The sequence below is a fragment of the Salmo salar genome, chromosome 10 (assembly GCF_965601325.2).
Source record: "Salmo salar chromosome 10, fSalSal1, whole genome shotgun sequence".
Classification (NCBI taxonomy): domain Eukaryota; kingdom Metazoa; phylum Chordata; class Actinopteri; order Salmoniformes; family Salmonidae; genus Salmo; species Salmo salar.
Genome location: NC_138300.1, coordinates 69,431,090 through 69,450,000, shown reverse-complemented (window position 1 = coordinate 69,450,000; position 18,911 = coordinate 69,431,090). Strand labels below are relative to the sequence as shown.

At 42.7% G+C, this 18,911-nt stretch overlaps 1 protein-coding gene across 3 annotated transcripts in view; it reads right to left on the bottom strand.

Annotated features, from left to right (window-relative positions):
• LOC106560721 (alanine and arginine rich domain containing protein) overlaps positions 1-18,911 on the bottom strand; it is a 164,778-nt gene that overhangs the window by 3,207 nt on the left and 142,660 nt on the right. For all 3 annotated transcript variants that reach the window (XM_082957124.1, XM_082957126.1, XM_082957125.1), the window contains 2 exons: positions 18,266-18,509; positions 15,146-15,191 (listed from right to left, as the gene is read on the bottom strand). In XM_082957124.1, the coding sequence (XP_082813250.1) occupies positions 15,146-15,191; positions 18,266-18,509 (290 nt within the window). The remainder of the gene's footprint in view (positions 1-15,145; positions 15,192-18,265; positions 18,510-18,911) is intronic.

The following is an 18,911-nucleotide window of genomic DNA, read 5'->3' as shown; positions in this document are numbered from 1 at the left end:
GATTATAAAGGGGATAGAGTGGCATCACCCTAATGCTCGTTTTAATACACCAACGGTAACATCATATTCTATTACCCAATTTAAATAAGGATTGCCTTGTAACCAACATCGAAGGTGTGTTTTCAGAGGGGCGTGGTTTATAAAGCTACAGTGCCTTGCGAAAGTATTCGGCCCCCTTGAACTTTTCGACCTTTTGCCACATTTCAGGCTTCAAACATAAAGATATAAAACTGTAATTTTTTGTGAAGAATCAACAACAAGTGGGACACAATCATGAAGTGGAACGAAATGTATTGGATATTTCAAACTTTTTTAACAAATAAATTGAAAAATTGGCCGTGCACACTTGGACTGGTGCACTTCACAAAATAGATGACATCATGAGGGAGGAAAATTATGTAGATATATTGAAGCAACATCTCAAGACATCCGTCAGGAACTTAAAGCTTGGTCGCAAATGGCTCTTCCAAATGGACAATGACCCCAAGCATACTTCCAAAGTTGTGGCAAAATGGCTTAAGGACAACAAAGTCAAGCCCTGACCTAAAATCCTATAGAAAATTTGTGGTCAGAACTGAAAAAGCGTGTACGAGCAAGAAGGCCTACAAACCTGACTCAGTTACACCAGCTCTGTCAGGAGGAATGGGCCAAAATTCACCCAACTTATTGTGGGAAGCTTGTGGAAGGCTACCCTCAACGTTTGACCCAAGTTAAACAATTTAAAGGCAATGCTACCAAATACTAATTGACTGTATGTAAACTTCTGACCCACTGGGAATGTGATGAAAGAAATAAAAGCTGAAATAAATAATTTCCCACTATTTTGACATATCACATTCTTAAAATAAAGTGGTGATCCTAACTGACCTAAAACAGGGAATTTGTAGTAGGATTAAATGTCAGGAATTGTGAAAAACTGAGTTTAAATGTATTTGGCTAAGGTGTATGTAAACTTCCGACTTTAGCTGTAGCTACTCTACTGGTGCCAAAATGTTACTGCAGGGAGTCAGCAAATATAATTAAAAATGCACAATATTAATCTATGGCAAAGGTACTTAAACAGTACTGTTCAAAATTTGGACACACCTTCTCATCAAGGGTTTTTCTTTATTTTACTATTTTCTACATTGTAGAATAATAATGAAGACATCAAAACAATGAAATAACACGTATGGAGTCATGTAGAAACCAAAAAAGTGTTAAACAAATCAAAATATATTCTATATTTGAGATTCTTCGAAGTTGCCACCCTTTGCCTTGATGACATCTTCTGCACACTCTTGGCATTCTCTCAACCAGCTTCATGAGATAGTCATCTAGTGTTCCAAGATGGCGTAGGAGTCGGACGTCCGTTATTGTCGTCTTGTCCCGTTCCGTGTATACAGTGAGGGAAAATTTGATCCCTTGCTGATTATGTACGTTTGCCCACTGACAAAGAAATGATCAGTCTATAATTTTAATGGTAGGTTTATTTGAACAGTGAGAGAAAGAATAACAAAAAAATCCAGAAAAACGCATGTCAAAAATGTTATAAATTGATTTGCATTTTAATGAGGGAAATAAGTATTTAACCCCCTCTCAATCAGAAAGATTTCTGGCTCCCAGGTATCTTTTATACAGGTAACGTGCTGAGATTAGGAGCACACTCTTAAAAGGAGTGCTCCTCATCTCAGCTTGTTACCTGTATAAAAGACACCTGTCCACAGAAGCAATCAATCAATCAGATTCCAAACTCTTCCCCATGGCCAAGACCAAAGAGCTCTCCAAGGATGTCAGGGACAAGATTGTAGACCTACACAAGGCTGGAATGGGCTACAAGACCATCGCCAAGCAGCTTGGTGAGAAGGTGACAACAGTTGGTGCGATTATTCGCAAATGGAAGAAAGGCAAAAGAACTGTCAGTCTCCCTCGGCCTGGGTCTCCATGCAAGATCTCACCTCGTGGAGTTGCAATGATCATGAGAACGGTGAGGAATCAGCCCAGAACTACACGGGAGGATCATGTCAATGATCTCAAGGCAGCTGGGACCATAGTCACCAAGAAAACAATTGGTAACACACTACGCCGTGAAGGACTGAAATCCTGCAGCGCCCGCAAGGTCCCCCTTGCCAATGAACATCTGAATGATTCAGAGGACAACTGGGTGAAAGTGTTGTGGTCAGATGAGACCAAAATGGAGCTCTTTGGCAACAACTCAACTTGCCGTGTTTGGAGGAGGAGGAATGCTGCCTATGACCCCAAGAACACCATCCCCACCGTCAAACATGGAGGTGGAAACTTTATGCTCTGGGGGTGTTTTTCTGCTAAGGGGACAGGACAACTTCACCGCATCAAAGGGACGATGGACGGGGCCATGTACCGTCAAATCTTGGGTGAGAACCTCCTTCCCTCAGTCAGGGCATTGAAAATGGGTCGTGGATGGGTATTCCAGCATGACAATGACCCAAAACACACGGCCAAGGCAACAAAGGAGTGGCTCAAGAAGAAGCAGTTGCCAAACGTCAGCCTTGAAACCTTAATGACTTGGAGAAAATCTGCAAAGAGGAATGGGACAAAATCCCTCCTGAGATGTGTGCAAACCTGGTGGCCAACTACAACTACGTCTGACCTCTGTGACTGCCAACAAGGGTTTGCCACCAAGTACTAAGTCATGTTTTGCAGAGGGGTCAAATACTTGTTTCCCTCATTAAAATGCAAATCATTTTTTGACGTGTTTTTCTGGATTTTTTGTTGTTATTCTGTCTCTCACTGTTCAAATAAACCTACCATTAAAATTTTAGACTGATCATTTCTTTGTCAGTGGGCAAACGTACAAAATCAGCAGGGGATCAAATACTTTTTTTCCCTCACTGTATATCGTTTTCTTCCTAAATATTTTGCATATATTTTTAATCTCAATTTCCACCTACGGACTGAACATACAAGCTCGGAACCTTAACACCGGGTCATTGCAGCTATCTAGCTGCTATCCAAGTGGCTACTCCTGGCTAACGCCTATGTCCTGAAGTAAGCACCAGTTAGCCTGGAGCTAGCCTCAAGCTAGGCCCATCTCCCGGCTAGCCGAAGAGATTCCATCGGATAATTTTCCTGGGCTACAATACCTCTCTTGCCAATTGGTCTGGACCCCTTTACTGCCGACACGGAGCCCCGCCGATCCATCATGACTGGTCTGCCGACGTAACCGTCCGAGGGGGTTTCTACAGGCTCTTCCGTTGCAACATATCCCGCAGGCCAATCTGCTAGCCCCGGCCTGCTAGCTGTCTGAATCGGCGTGTCTCCAGCTCGCCTAGCTACTCACTGGACCCTATGATCACTCGGCTACACATGCCTCTCCCTAATGTCAATATGCCTTGTCTACTGCTGTTTTGGTTAGTGATAATTGTCTTATTTCCCTGTAAAGCCTCAATATTCCTTAGCTAGCCCTTTTGTTCCACCCCCCACACATGCGGTGATCTCACCTGGCTCTCATCGTCACTCAATGCCTAGGCTTACCTCCACTGTACTCACATCCTACCATATCCTTGTCTGTACATTATGCCTTGAATCTATTCTTCCGCGCCCAGAAACCTGCTCCTTTTACTCTCTGTTCCGAAAGCACTAGACGACCAGTTCTTATAGCCTTTAGCCGTACCCTTATCCTACTTCTCCTCTGTTCCTCTGGTGATGTAGAGGTTAACCCAGGCCCTGGAGCCCCCAGCATCACTCCCATTCCCCAGGCGCTCTCATTTGTTGACTTCCGTAACTGTAAAAGCCTTGGTTTCACGCATGTTAACCTGTTAGGGCTAGGGGGCAGTATTTGCACGGCTGGATAAAAAAAATGTACCCGATTTAATCTGGTTACTAATCCTACCCAGTAACTAGAATATGCATATACTTATTATATATGGATAGAAAACACTCTAAAGTTTCTAAAACTGTTTGAATGGTGTCTGTGAGTATAACAGAACTCATTTGGCAGGCAAAACCCTGAGACATTTTCTGACAGGAAGTGGATACCTGATGTGTTGTATTACCTTTAAACCTATCCCATTGAAAAACACAGGGGCTGAGGAATATTTTGGCACTTCCTATTGCTTCCACTAGATGTCACCAGCCTTTACAAAGTGTTTTGAGTCTTCTGGAGGGAGATCTGACCGAACAAGAGCCATGGAACGATGATGGCCCATTAGACACCTGGCGCGCTAGGTCATGCTGGGTACCCTCGTTCCAATACGTTATAAAAGAGTATGCATTCGTCCACCTTGAATATTATTCATGTTCTGGTTAAAAAAGGCCCTAATGATTTATGCTATACAACGTTTGACATGTTTGAACGAACGTAAATATATTTTTTCCCCTCGTTCATGACGAGAAGTCCGGCTGGCTTAGATCATGTGCTAACAAGACGGAGATTTTTGGACATAAATGATGAGCTTTTTTGAACAAAACTACATTCGTTATGGACCTGTGATACCTGGAAGTGACATCTGATGAAGAGAATCAAAGGTAATGGATTATTTACATAGTATTTTCGATTTTAGATCTCCCCAACATGACGTCTAGTCTGTATCGCAACGCGTATTTTTCTGGGCGCAGTGCTCAGATTATTGCAAAGTGTGATTTCCCAGTAAGGTTATTTCTAAATCTGGCAAGTTGATTGCGTTCAAGAGATGTAAATCTATAATTCTTTAAATGACAATATAATATTTTACCAATGTTTTCTAATTTTAATTATTTAATTTGTGGTGTTGACTTGACTGCCGGTTATTGGAGGGAAACGATTTCCTCAACATCAATGCCATAGTAAAACGCTGTTTTTGGATATAAATATGAACTTGATAGAACTAAAAATGCATGCATTGTCTAACATAATGTCCTAGGAGTGTCATCTGATGGAGATTGTAAAAGGTTAGTGCATCATTTTAGCTGGTTTTATGGTTTTGGTGACCCTGTCTTTGAATTGACAAAACATTACACACAACTCTTGTAAATGTACTGTCCTAACATACTCTAAATTTATGCTTTCGCCGTAAAACCTTTTTGAAATCGTAAAACGTGGTTAGATTAAGGAGATGTTTATCTTTCAAAGGGTGTAAAATAGTTGTATGTTTGAAAAATTTGAATTTTGACATTTATTTGGATTCAAATTTGCCGCTCTTGAAATGCACCTGCTGTTGATGGAGTGCACCACGGGTGGGACGCTAGCGTCCCACCTAGCCCATAGAGGTTAACATTAGAAGCCTCCTCCCTAAGTTTGTTTTATTCACTGTTTTAGCACACTCAGCCAACCCAGATGTCCGAGCCGTGTCTGAATCCTGGCTTAGGAAGGCCACCAAAAATCTTGACATTTCCATCCCTAACTATAACATTTTCCGTCAAGATAGAATTGCTAAAGGGGGCGGAGTTGCAATCTACTGCAGAGATAGCCTGCAGAGTTCTGTCATATTATCCAGGACTGTGCACAAACAATTAGAGCTTCTACTTTTAAACATTGGCGCTTGTTAAAGACCCCTTCAGCCCCCAGCTGTGCCCTGGACACCATATTTGAATTGATCACCCCCCCATCCATCTTCAGAGTTCGTACTGTTAGGTGACCTAAACTGGGACATGCTTAACACCCCGGACGTCCTACAATCTAAGCTAGATGCCCTCAATCTCACACAAACTATCAAGGATCCTACCAGGTACAACCCTAAATCCGTAACCATTGGCACCCTCTTAGATATCATCCTGACCAACCTGCCCTCTAAATACACCTCTGCTGTCTTCAACCAGGATCTCAGCGATCACTGCCTGTGTGCGTAATGGGTCCGTGGTCAAGCATGCCCCATTCAAAAAATGTAGAACTAAGAACAGATAAAGCCTTGACTGCCCTTGACCAGCACAAAAACATCCTGTGGCGTTTTGCATTAGCGTCGAATAGCCCCCGCGATATGCAACTTTTCAGGGAAGTCAGGAACCAATATACTCAGTGAGTAGCACTAATTCCAAAAAGTTTTGGGACACTAAATTCCATGGAGAATAAAAGCACCTCCGCCCAGCTGCCCACTGCTCTGAGGACTTATAGATTACCAGCAAACTGGATGTAGTCTATCACAGTGCCATCCGTTTTGTCACTAAAGCCTCATATACTACCCACTACTGCGACCTGTATGCTCTCGTTGGCTGGCCCTCAGTACATATTAGTCGCCAAACCCACTGGCTCCAAGTCACCTATAAGTCTTTGCTAGGTAAAGCCCCGCCTTATCTCAGCTCACCATAGCAAAACCCACCCGTTGCACGCGCTCCAGCAGGGATCATCCCCAAAGCCAACACTCCATTGGGCCGCCTTTCCTTCCAGTTCTCTGCTGCCAATGACTGGAACGAACTGCAAAAATCACTGAAGCTGGAGACTCATATCTCCCTCTCTAACTTTAAGCATCAGCTGTCAAAGCAGCTTACCGATCACTGCACCTGTACACAGCCAATCTGTAAATAGCACACCCAACTAACTCATCCCCATATGATTACTTACCCTCTTGCTCTTTTCCACCCCAGTATCTCTACTTGCACATCATCATCTGCACATCGATCACTCCAGTGTTAATGCTAAATTGTAATTCATTCGCCTCTATGGCATATTTATTGCCTTACCTCCCTACTTTTCTACATTTGCACACACTGTACAAAGATTGTTCTATTGTGTTATTGATTGTACGTTTGTTTATGTGTAAATCTGTGTTGTTGTTTTTGTTGCACTGCCTTGCTTTATCTTGGCCAGGTCACAATTGTAAATGAGAATTGGTCTCTACTGGCCTACCTGGTTAAATAAAGATGAAATAAATATAAAATAAAAAAAATGTGGAATGCATTTCAATTGCTAAAAGTTATTTTTGTGGAATTTCTTTCCTTCTTAATGCGTTTGAGCCAATCAGATGTGTTATGACAAGGTAGGGGTGGTACACAGAAGATAGCCCTATTTGGTAAAAGACCAAGTCCATATTATGGCAAGAACAGCTCAACTAAGCAAAGAGAACGACAGTCCATCATTACTTTAGGACATGAAGGTCAGTCAATTTGGAAGGACACCAATAAGAAGAAGAGACGTGTTTCGCCCAAGAATTTTTTTATTTCACCTTTATTTAACCAGGTAGGCAAGTTGAGAACAAGTTCTCATTTACAATTGCGACCTGGCCAAGATAAAGCAAAGCAGTTCGACAACATACAAAAACAGAGTTACACATGGAGTAAAACAACATACAATCAATGATACAGTAGACAAAAATAAGACTATATACAATGTTAGCAAATGATGTGAGATAAGGGAGGTAAAGGCAAAAAAAGGCCATGATGGCAAAGTAAATAAAGTATAGCAAGTAAAACACTGGAATGGTAGAATTATAATTTGAAGAAAGTTCAAAGTTAAAATATAAATAATATGGTGCAAAGGAGCAAAATAATAAATAAAATAAATAAATACAGTAGGGGAAGAGGTAGTAGTTTAGGCTAAATTATACATGGGCTATGTACAGGTGCAATGATCTGGGAGCTGCTCTGATAGCTGGTGCTTAAAGCTAGTGAGGGAGATAAGTGTTTCCAGTTTCAGAGATTTTTGTAGTAAGTTCCAGTCATTGGCAGCAGAGAACTGGAAGGAGAGACGACCAAAGGAGGAGTTGGCCTTAGGGGTGACCAGAGAGATATACCTGCTGGAGCGCGTGCTACAGGTGGGTGCTGCTATGGTGACCAGTGAGCGGAGATAAGGGGGGACTTTATCTAGCAGGATCTTGTAGATGACCTGGAGCCAATGTGTTTGTCGACGATTATGAAGCGAAGGCCAGCCAACGAGAGCGTACAGGTCGCAGTGGTGGGTAGTATATGGGGCTTTGGTGACAAAACGGATGGCACTGTGATAGACTGCATCCAGCTTGTTGAGTAGGGTATTGGAGGCTATTTTGTAAATGACATCGCCGAAGTCGAGGATTGGTAGGATGGTCAGTTTTACGAGGGTATGTTTGGCAGCATGAGTGAAGGATGCTTTGTTGCGAAATATGAAGCCAATTCTAGATTTAACTTTGGATTGGAGATGATTGATGTGAGTCTGGAAGGAGAGTTTACAGTCTAACCAGACACCTAGGTATTTGTAGTTGTCCACAAATTCTAAGTCAGAACCGTCCAGAGAAGTGATGCTGGACAGGCGGGCAGGTGCAGGCAGCGATCGGTTGAACAGCATGCATTTAGTTTTACTTGTATTTAGGAGCAGTTGGAGACCACGGAAGGAGAGTTGTATGGCATTGAAGCTCGTCTGGAGGGTTGTTAACACAGTGTCCAAAGAAGGGCCAGAAGTATACAGAATGGTGTCGTCTGCGTAGAGGTGGATCAGAGATTCACCAGCAGCAAGAGCGACATCATTGATGTATACAGAGAAAAGAGTTGGCCCAAGAATTGAACCCTGTGGTACCCCCATAGAGACTGCCAGAGGTCCGGACAGCAGGCCCTCCGATTTGACACACTGAACGATATCAGAGAAGTAGTTGGTGAACCAGGCGACGCAATCGTTTGAGAAACCAAGGCTACTGAGTCTGCCGATGAGGATGTGGTGATTAACAGAGTCAAAAGCTTTGGCCAGGTCAATGGATACGGCAGCACAGTATTGTTTCTTATCGATGGCGGTTACGATGTCGTTTAGGACCTTGAGCGTGGCTGAGGTGCACCCATGACCAGCTCTGAAACCAGATTGCATAGCGGAGAGGGTGCGGTGGGATTCGAAATGGTCGGTAACCTGTTTGTTGACTTGGCTTTCGAAGACCTTGGAAAGGCAGGGTAGGATGGATATAGGTCTGTAGCAATTTGGGTCAAGAGTGTCACCTCCTTTGAAGAGGGGGATGACAGCAGCTGCTTTCCAATCTATGGGAATCTCAGACGACACGAAAGAGAGGTTGAACAGGCTAGTAATAGGGGTTGCAATAATTTCGGCAGATCATTTTAGAAAGAAAGGGTCCAGATCGTCAAGCCCAGCTGATTTGTAGGGGTCCAAATTTTGCAGCTCTGTCAGAACATCAGCTGAATGGATTTGGGAGAAGGAGAAATGGGGGAGGCTTGGGCGAGTAGCTGTGGAGGGTGCAGTGCTGTTGAATGCAGTAAGGGTAGTTAGGTAGAAAGCATGGCCAGCCGCAGAAAAATGCTTATTGAAATTCTCAATTATAGTGGGCTTATCGGTGGTGACAGAGTTTCCTATCCTCAGTGCAGTGGGGAGGAGGTGTTCTTATTCTCCATGGACTTTACAATGTCCCAGAACTTTTTAGAGTTTGAGTTGCAGGAAGCAAATTTCTGTTTGAAAAAGCTAGCCTTGGCGTTTCTAACTGCCTGTGTGTATTGGTTTCTAACTTCTCTGAAAAGTTGCATATCGCGGGGGCAGTTCGATGCTAATGCAGAACGCCACAGGATATTTTTGTGTTGGTTAAGGGCTGTCAGGTCTGGGGAGAACCAAGGGCTATATCTGTTCCTGGTTCTAAATTTATTGAAAGGGGCATGCTTATTTAAGATGGTGAGGAAGGCATTTAAAAAAAATAACCAGGCATCCTCTACTGAAGGGATGAGGTCAATATCCTTCCAGGATACCAGGGCCAGGTTGATTAGAAAGGCTTGCTCGTTGAAATGTTTCAGGGATCGTTTGACAGTGATGAGTGGAGGTCGTTTGACCGCTGACCCATTACGGATGCAGGCAATGAGGCAGTGATCGCTGAGATCTTGGTTGAAAACAGCAGAGGTGTATTTAGAGGGCATGTTGGTTAGGATGATATCTATGAGGGTACCAGTGTTTGCGGCTTTGGGGTTGTACCTGGTGGGTTCAATAATAACTTGTGTGAGATTGAGGGCATCAAGCTTGGATTGTAGGATGGCTGGGGTGTTAAGCATGTCCCAGTTTAGGTCACCTAGTAGCACAAGCTCTGAAGATAGATGGGGGGCAATCAGTTCACATATGGTGTCCAGAGCACAGCTAGGGGCCGAGGGGGGTCTATAGCAGGCGGCGACGGTGAGAGACTTGTTTTTGGAGAGGTAGATTTTTAAAAGTAGAAGTTCAAATTGTTTGGGTACAGACCTGGATAGCAGGACAGAACTCTGCAGGCTATCTCTGCAGTAGATTGCAACACCGCCCCCTTTGGTCGTTCTATCTTGTCTGAAAACATTGTAGTTAGGGATGAAGATTTCAGAGTTTTTGGTGGACTTCCTAAGCCAAGATTCAGACACAGCTAGGACATCCAGGTTGGCAGAGTGTGCTAAAGCAGTGAATAAAACAAACTTAGGGAGGAGGCTTCTAATGTTAACATGCATGAAACCAAGGCTATTACGGTTACAGAAGTCATCAAAAGAGAGCGCCTGGGGAGTAGGAGTGGAGCCAGGCACTGCAGGGCCTGGACTCACCTCTACATCCCCAGAGGAGCAGAGAAGAATGAGTATGAGGGTACGGCTAAAAGCTATAAGAATTGGTCGTCTGTGACGTCCAGAATAGAGAGAAAAAGGAGCAGGTTTCTGGGGGCGATAAAATAGCTTCAAGGTATAATGTACAGACAAAGGTATGGTGGGATGTGAATACAGAGGAGGTGAACCAAGGCATTTAGTGATGATGAGAGATATTGTCTCTAGAGACATCATTGAAACCAGAAGATGTCATAGCATGTGTGGGTGGAGGAACTGAGAGGTTGGATAAGGTATAATGAGCAGGGCTAGAGGCTCTACAGTGAAATAAGCCAATAAACACTAACCAGAACAGCAATGGACATCGCATATTGACATTGAGGAGAGGCATGCTTAGCCGAGTGATCAAAGGGTCCAGTGAGATTCAGACAGCTAGCCGGGCCATAGGTAGCAAGCTGGTGGAAGATGGAGGGAGGTCTGTTTTTAGCCACCTCGTGCGTTTCCGTCTGTGGGTTAGTGGGGTTCCGTGTGGAAGGGGGGACCAGTCCAAGTTGGCAAAATAGTTATAGTGGCCCAAGAAAAGTGTCCGATAGACCTATTCAGATCGCAGCCGATAAGACAGCTAACGATTAACGATTAGTGGGCCGCAGATGGGCGATCAGGTTACGTCGCGACGGAGGGGCCAGTTTGATAACTCCCTCGGGCAGATAACGTCGGTGGTCCAGTCGTGAAGGCCCGATGGGGCTCCGCATCGGCAGTAAAGCGGGTCAGGGTAGGTGATTGTAGCCCAGGAGACACTTCAGCTTGCTAGCTCAGGGAAAGCCCACGAGTGGCTGACGGAACTCTTCAGCTGGCTAGCTCCGGAATAATGTGTGTTAATTCCGGGACTGACGTTGCCAATAGTCACTCAGGTAGCAGCTAGTTAGCTGCAAGATCCAGGTGTAAATGTCCAGAGCCTGCGGTAGAAATCGGGGAAAGGAGAGAGAATAGGTCCGGTGTGCTCTGGTCTGAGTCGCGCTGTACAAAAACTGCCGATAGCTTTTCGAGCTAATGGATAGCTGAGGACAGCTAACCGTGGCTAGCTGAACTCCAACGTTAGCCAGTGAAAATGGCTAAACTCTGGTTAGATTCTGTTGTGGATTTCGGATTTGAGGTAAATAATACTTTCTTTTTAAATTGGTGAGGCGGGTTGCAGGAGAGTGCTTGGAGGTTGAGTTTTAGAAGAAAAAAAATGTAAAAAGATAATGCGAAGAAAAAAAAATATATATATACACGGGACACGACAAGAGGAGGGTAAAGGACGTCTGAACTGCTACGCCATCTTGGATGTACGAGCAATGGACGTAAGACTGGTGGAAATCTGTCCTTTGGTCTGATGAGTCCAAATTTTTTATTTTTGGTTGCAACCGCCGTGCCTTTGTGAGACGCAGAGTAGGTGAACAGATGATCTCTGCATGTGTGGTTCCCCCCGTGAAGCATGGAGGAGGAGTTGTGATGGTGTGGGGGTGCTTTGCTGGGACACGGTCAGGGATTCATTAAGAATTCAAGGCACACTTAACTAGCATGGCTACCACAGCATTCTGCAGTGATACACCATCCCATCTGGTTTGCGCTTAGTGGGACAATCATTCGTTTTTCAACAGGACAATGACACAACACACCTCCAGGCTGTGTAAGGGCTATTTGACCAAGAAGGAGAGTGATGGAGTGCTTCATCAGATGACCTGGCCTCCACTATCACCAGACCTCAACCCAATTGAGATGATTTGGGATGAGTGGGACCGCAGAGTGAAAGAAAAGCAGCCAACAAGTGCTCAGTATATGTGGGAACTCCTTCAAGACTGTTGGAAAAGCATTCCAGATGAAGCTGGTTGAGAGAATGCCAAGAGTGTGCAAAGCTGTCATCAAGGCAAAGGGTGGCTACTTTGAAGAATCTCAATTATAAAATATATTTTGATTTGTTTAACACTTTTTTGGTTACTACATGATTCCATGTGTGTTCTTTCATAGTTTTGATGTCTTCACTATTATTCTACAATGTAGGATAATGGAATGACCCTGGAATGAGTAGGTGTGTCCCAACTTTTAACTGGTACTGTATGTTTCCCCTTTCATCTGGGTCGGGTGATAGCTAGTTACTGGCTTGGTAGGTATTCATGAAGGCTTGATTTCTGTACAGCACTTTGAGATATCAGCTGATGTAAGAAGGGCAATATAAATACATTTGATTTGATATTCAGCCAGCATAGAACAAAAAGGGGGGAAGGGTTGTTAAAAATTAAGACGCGGTTGTCATGTCAACACAACTGTCAGTGTTGCTGTGAACCGCATTACAATAGACATGCCAAACGGGAAACATATAAACAAGTTGACATCAATAACCACATTTCCATCCACAGTTTTTATGCGAGTATAAAAACATATCACGACAGCGTTGATGGAAACAGGAAGTTTCGGTACAATTTTAAAAATGCAGACAGATAATTTGTTCATTCGACATGGTGGGATCTTTGTATCGGTAAAATGTATAATGCAAGAAATGGCGGTGGAAACACCTTTATGTGCAAACATTGACATAATAACCATCATATCAAAGTAAATTTGGAGTCACGTGATGACATGCTGTGTGTGGTCCTTCCACTACGACTTGGGAATCCATGCTGTTTAAATTAGGCTACAGATGAAATAAAATATGATGAACTTCACAGGGTGGTGAAAGTGGCACCAAACGGAGCTTGATGCTCATTTCCAATAAATGTTAAGGGTCTTATTCTGGTGACATGATGATCAATGCTTTACTGCCATTTTGACAAATAAAAACATTCTTGCTCTTTATCCACAATCCACAGCCTACCCGCAGATCCTACACACACCGTATCTGCGAGCTGTTGTCCAGCGTAGGCACATTTTCTTTTAATGTGGATTTTCAAACATTTGCAGGAAAATCTGTTGCCAATTGGATGGAAACCTAGCTATTGATGCAATATCAATGCTGTTTGAGTTGCTTAGTGTATCACCAAATTGCCTCCCCGCCCACAAAGCCTGTCTTTTTAACCTGTCTGGGCCAGTGCCCTAATCAACAGCCAGTGGAATCGCGTCGCGCGAAATGCAAAACCTCATAAATGCTAAAACTTCAATTTCTCAAACATATGACTATTTTACACCGTTTTATAGATACACCTCTCCTGAATCGAACCACGTTGTCCGATTTCAAAAAGGCTTTACAGCAAAAGCAAAACATTAGATTATGTTAGGAGAGAACCCAGCCAGAAATAATCACACAGCCATTTTCAAAGCAACTAGCATGCATCACAAATACCCAAAACACAGCTAAATGCAGCACTAACCTTTGACAATCTTCATCAGATGACAATCTTAGGACATCATGTTACACAATACATGCATTTTTTGTTCGATAAAGTTCATATTTATATATAAAAACAGCATTTTACATCGGCGCGTGACATTCAGAAAATCTTTTCCCTCAAATGCTTCCGATAAAGCAGCGCTACAATTTACAAAATTACTATTCGAAAACATTGTTAAAATGTAATATTGTCATTCAAAGACTTATAGATTAACATGTCTTGAATGCCACTGCTTTGCCAGATTTAAAAATAACTTTACTGGGAAATCACACTTTGCAATAAACGACGTGGTATACCCAGCAAAATAGGCTAGGCTATACATGTTGGAGCCATCTTGGAATGATCAACCATCAAAAATACTATTGTAAATAAAACCTTACCTTTGATTATCTTTATCAGAAAGCACTTCCAGGAATCCCAGGTCCATAACAAATGTAGTTTTGTTCGAAAAAGTTAATCATTTATGCTCCGAAGTCTATTGAAAATGTACCGTGCTGAGTAGGACTTGTCGTCACGAATGTACAAAAAATATATATTTAAGTTCGTTCAAACATGTCAAACGTTGTATAACATAAATCTTTCGGGCCTTTTTCAACCAGAGCTTCAGTAATATTCCATGGGGACGTTTGCATTGTCTTTCAAAACGTTTCGAAAGGGGAGGGTAGCCATGGGCGGCGGCGTCATAATGGTAAATGGCCCTCCACCTGTGACCACTTTCCACAGCCTCTCTTTCAGTCAATTTTGATAGTAGGAGACTCAAACCACTTTGTAAAGACTGGGGACATCTAGTGGAAGCCTTAGGAAGTGCTAAATGATTCATAACCCCCTGTGTGTTTCAATGGCAAATGTTTGAAGTGATATCCACACATCAGATTTCAGTTTCCTGTCAGGATTTGTCTCAGGGTTTTGACTGCCATATGAGTTCTCTTATACTCACAGACACCATTCAAACAGTTTTAGAAACTTTAGGGTGTTTTCTATCCAAATCAAACAATTATATGCATATTCTAGTTACTGGGCAGGAGTAGTAACCAGATTAAATCGGGTACGTTTTTTATCCGGCCGTGCAAATACTGCCCCCTATCCCCAACAGGTTAAACTTCCTAGCATTTAGCCATGAGAGAATGTACTTGATATTTATAGGTGATATTTTAGTCACTCAAAAGGCTATTTTACATGGGAATCAGAATGACTGTTCGGGACCTTTAATTTCTAAGCTAGTGTGTAAAATATATATTTTTTGCCATAATCTGGACTTGTTCTTCTAGTATTAGAATTGAAAAACAAATACATAATTTCCAGATCTGAAAATACAATCCTGTTATTTTCTGTTATTAAAATGATAAAATTATCTAATGTGTCATATGTTATGGACATAATTAAGTCCCTGCATAAACACTTACCATGGTCCAACTCCTTTGATATGTTTCTCTCCAATTCATTCTGCATCTAGAAAAGAAGAGCAAGCATATTCTGAGAAATGGTGGTATAACCAAAATCTTTATCACTGCTGTGGGCTTTTAAACAAGAAACAATTGAAACATTTTATATATTGTTTTTATATAATGGATATCCTTATTAAACAAAAATAACTTGTATCATCTGAAAAGTAGAGGACCACTTTCCATAAAAAGAGGGAAATTGCCCGCTTTACTTGTTGGTGTTAAATACACTTAACATAAGCTAATGTTGGTAAATTGTGCTTGATGAAAAAAGGCATACAGAACTGCATGAGAAAAAGCACTGCAATTTTAGCAACAACAGAGCATGCAAGCAAAGCTCTGCTTCAGCCTATATGGAAACCGAATGGTGTTTCTATAGTGGTTGAATTACACCAACCGAACAGTGTTCACTGTTCGATTCTATTACTGGGATGTCAGTGACTTTTAAGATGAGGGAAGACGATAACTGTTTTTATGAGCATGGCCTTATTTCTATTGCAACATATTGGATGACTGTCATTCATATTCCATTCACCAAGCTCGATGTAACATCGATAGGTTTAGGCTATGAACATGATACTGATATTTTCAGTTTAAGAAAGGATTTTCAACAGAATCGAAGAAATGAATACACCCCTGATTACACACAAGCAGTTTTCATAGCAGCCACATACAAAGAGCATGATAATTTTGCTGTTGTATAATTAATTCTCGCATCTACGCACTCTCCTCCTTTCACCTTTTCCATTCGCTTTTGGACTTCAGTACACAACCCATCAGCTGTGACCAGGAAAATAGTACTTTCCAAGCCAAACCATATAAGCTTGGTACAGTGTACTGCAGTTTAGCAGTTACACCGGCGGGCCCCGGTGGCAAGAAATTAATACAACCAAAACCTTACCTTGACTTGTAAGAGTTCCAGTGTTGGATAGCCATAGCCACCTAGCTAACATAGCGTCCCTCTCTATTTGATGCAGGTGTTTGAGTAAGCTAAACTAGCTAGCTGCATTTGCTAGCTAAGTGAGATTTTCTTTTTACTAAATATAGCTAGCTCTCTCACTCTCTTGCTTCTACAATTTTAAAGAAATGTATTTGTTCAAAAGTGTTAAACCATTGTTTTTCGCTCACATTTTATACACTGCTGTGCTAACTAGCTGTAGTTTATGCTTTCAGTACTAGATTCATTCTCCGATCCTTTGATTGGGTGGACAACATGTCAGTTCATGCTGCAAGAGCTCTGATAGGTTGGCAGACCTCCTCCAGAAGTTGTCATAATTACTGTGTAAGTCTATGGAAGGGGGTTAGAACCATGAACCTCATAGGTTTTTTATTGAATTTTGTTTTACCCAGAGGACAGAAGCTAGGTGTCCTCCAGCTACACCATGGTGCTACCCTACAGAGTGCTGTTGAGGCTACTGTAGACCTTAATTACACAACAGTGTGTTTTAATCAATTATTTGGTGACATGAATATATTTAGTATAGTTTTATATAAAAATGAAACTAATGTTTCACTATTTTTATAAAAATCTGAGGAGCCTCTCATTTGATCATTTCAACAAGCACAACACCTCAACAAGACAATACAGTAGCTGCTTTTGCTGCAGTTTTATTTAACAGATACAGAACACATTGTATTTCATTTAAATCTAGTCAATTGTTCCTGAAACTCCTATGACAGACAGAAAATCTCCTATGACAGACAGTTGTCACAGCAAAACGGGCTCCAAGGAATTCAGAAGTGTTTCGACAAATTGTGTTTCTCTCAATTCCTCTCTAAAATGCAAAATCATAGTTTTGACATCTGTGACAACTGGCCTGCGTTCAGTGGGACAACGCTGCGGGAGGTTCAGATTTAAATTGTAGGCCTATAATGTAAAGCAGAGTCTCCAACCCTGTTCCTTGAGAGCTACCATCCTGTAGGTTTTAGCTCCTGATTCTAATAAATAAGCTGAATCAGGTTAGTTGCAACTGGGGTTGGAGCAAAACCTACAGGAGCATAGCTCTCCAGGAACAGGGTTGAGAGCCCTGATGTAGAGCAACCATGCCTCTCTGACATGTAGAATAAGGAATTACACCTGGTCTATACGTGCCATTTCTATGTGTAACGTTTGCCAAACTGAACGTGACCTGTATTACTTGATAGGACCCTGGTGCAGCTACAATGGGTAGCCCTAAAGCTAACTGAACTAGCACTGGGTGCATACACTTTCGCTGGTCTGGGGCACCGGGTGGGTGGAGTTTACAGATTTTTGACCATTCTATTTCTCATAAAGAGAAATGTCCACCCACCTGGGGCACTGGCCAAGCGAAAACAAATTCACCCCCTCTCACATGCTGTGAAACCATGGTTGTGAATGGAGTGTTGCAAGCGTGGGCCAATGAGAAGGTGAGGGGAGAGACCCAATGTGAGGGGGAGAGGGGAGGGTCAGAGGAGAGTGAAGCAGCAGCATGTGCAGGTCAGTCAGCTAACACACACACCTACACACCTGGTCATGAGTCTGGCTGAAGAGAGGAGAGATGAGAGACAGACTTTTGAGCTAGAAGCTGAAGGATTGAGAAATAGAGAGGTTAGGCACAAAGTCCCACTATAAGAAAACTCTAAAAGAATAGGAAGGAAGGAAAGATGGCGAGAGAAGAATAGAGGTGATACAGGATGGACATTTAGTCATATATAGGTCTAGTGAGAAAAGGAAGAAATACAGCACTTGGAAAAAAATGTAAGCAAAGCATTAGAACAGTTTTGTCATTCAGCTTCATTTAACGACTGACACTTTTATAAAAATTTTTAATTACAATGTAACTACACTGCCAGTTACATAAAAACAACAAAAAGTACACTGCTAACTCCCAATTATGACACCATGGAGATGGGATATGTTACAAAAATGGTCAAAAGTAAACCAAGGCAACTTGAATGCATGGAAACCCAATGCAACATCCCCTCACAAGTCAAAAAGGTTAGTTAAGTCAAGTCAAAAATATACTAAATCTCCAAAAACGTGAACTATCCCTTTAAGCAATGTGGAACACAGTCCCTGTATATTTGCTATTGCCATTCAGAATTCAGTCAGCCCGTTACCTTAGCCAGGTAAGCCTCCACCCTGCTGCTCTGACCCCCATCCCCCAGGGGGCTGAGGAGAGGCCCTCCCAGGCTCCTGTTGAGGGGCCCCAGCGTTGCCCCGTAGGCCCCTACCGACCCCAGGGAGCCCATGTCCAGAGGCCCGCCCAGGCTGCCGTTGACAATGCTGCTGGCTATCAGGGACTTGCTGCGGTGGCGCTCGCTCATCAGCTTGGTGTTGGCCTCCGCCAGCCGCTCATTGGACCTAGGAGGGATGACGCAGAGAAGCACCATGACTGGTGGTTCAGCATTCAGATTTGGGGTTGCAAAATTCCAGAAATGTTCCCAAAATTCCCAGGTTTTTCAGAAATCCTGGTTGGAGGATTTCCCAAAAAAACTGCAATTTGGGGAAAGTTTGTGGAATACAGTACAACTGTGGTTTCGCAGCGTGTCAGAGGGTGAGTGGGGTCGCATTTGTGGGTGAGTAACGAACGGACGGGTCAACCAAATAGGCAGTTCAACCCGGGACATTAAGCCTATTCAATGCAACAACAGAAAAACTTAGTTAACACTGTACTGTAGGTGTCCTTATGCATGCGTTTATAAAGCCTTTATAACATATATATAACACATAAGAGGGGTGGGCAAACGTTTTGGCTTGAGGGCC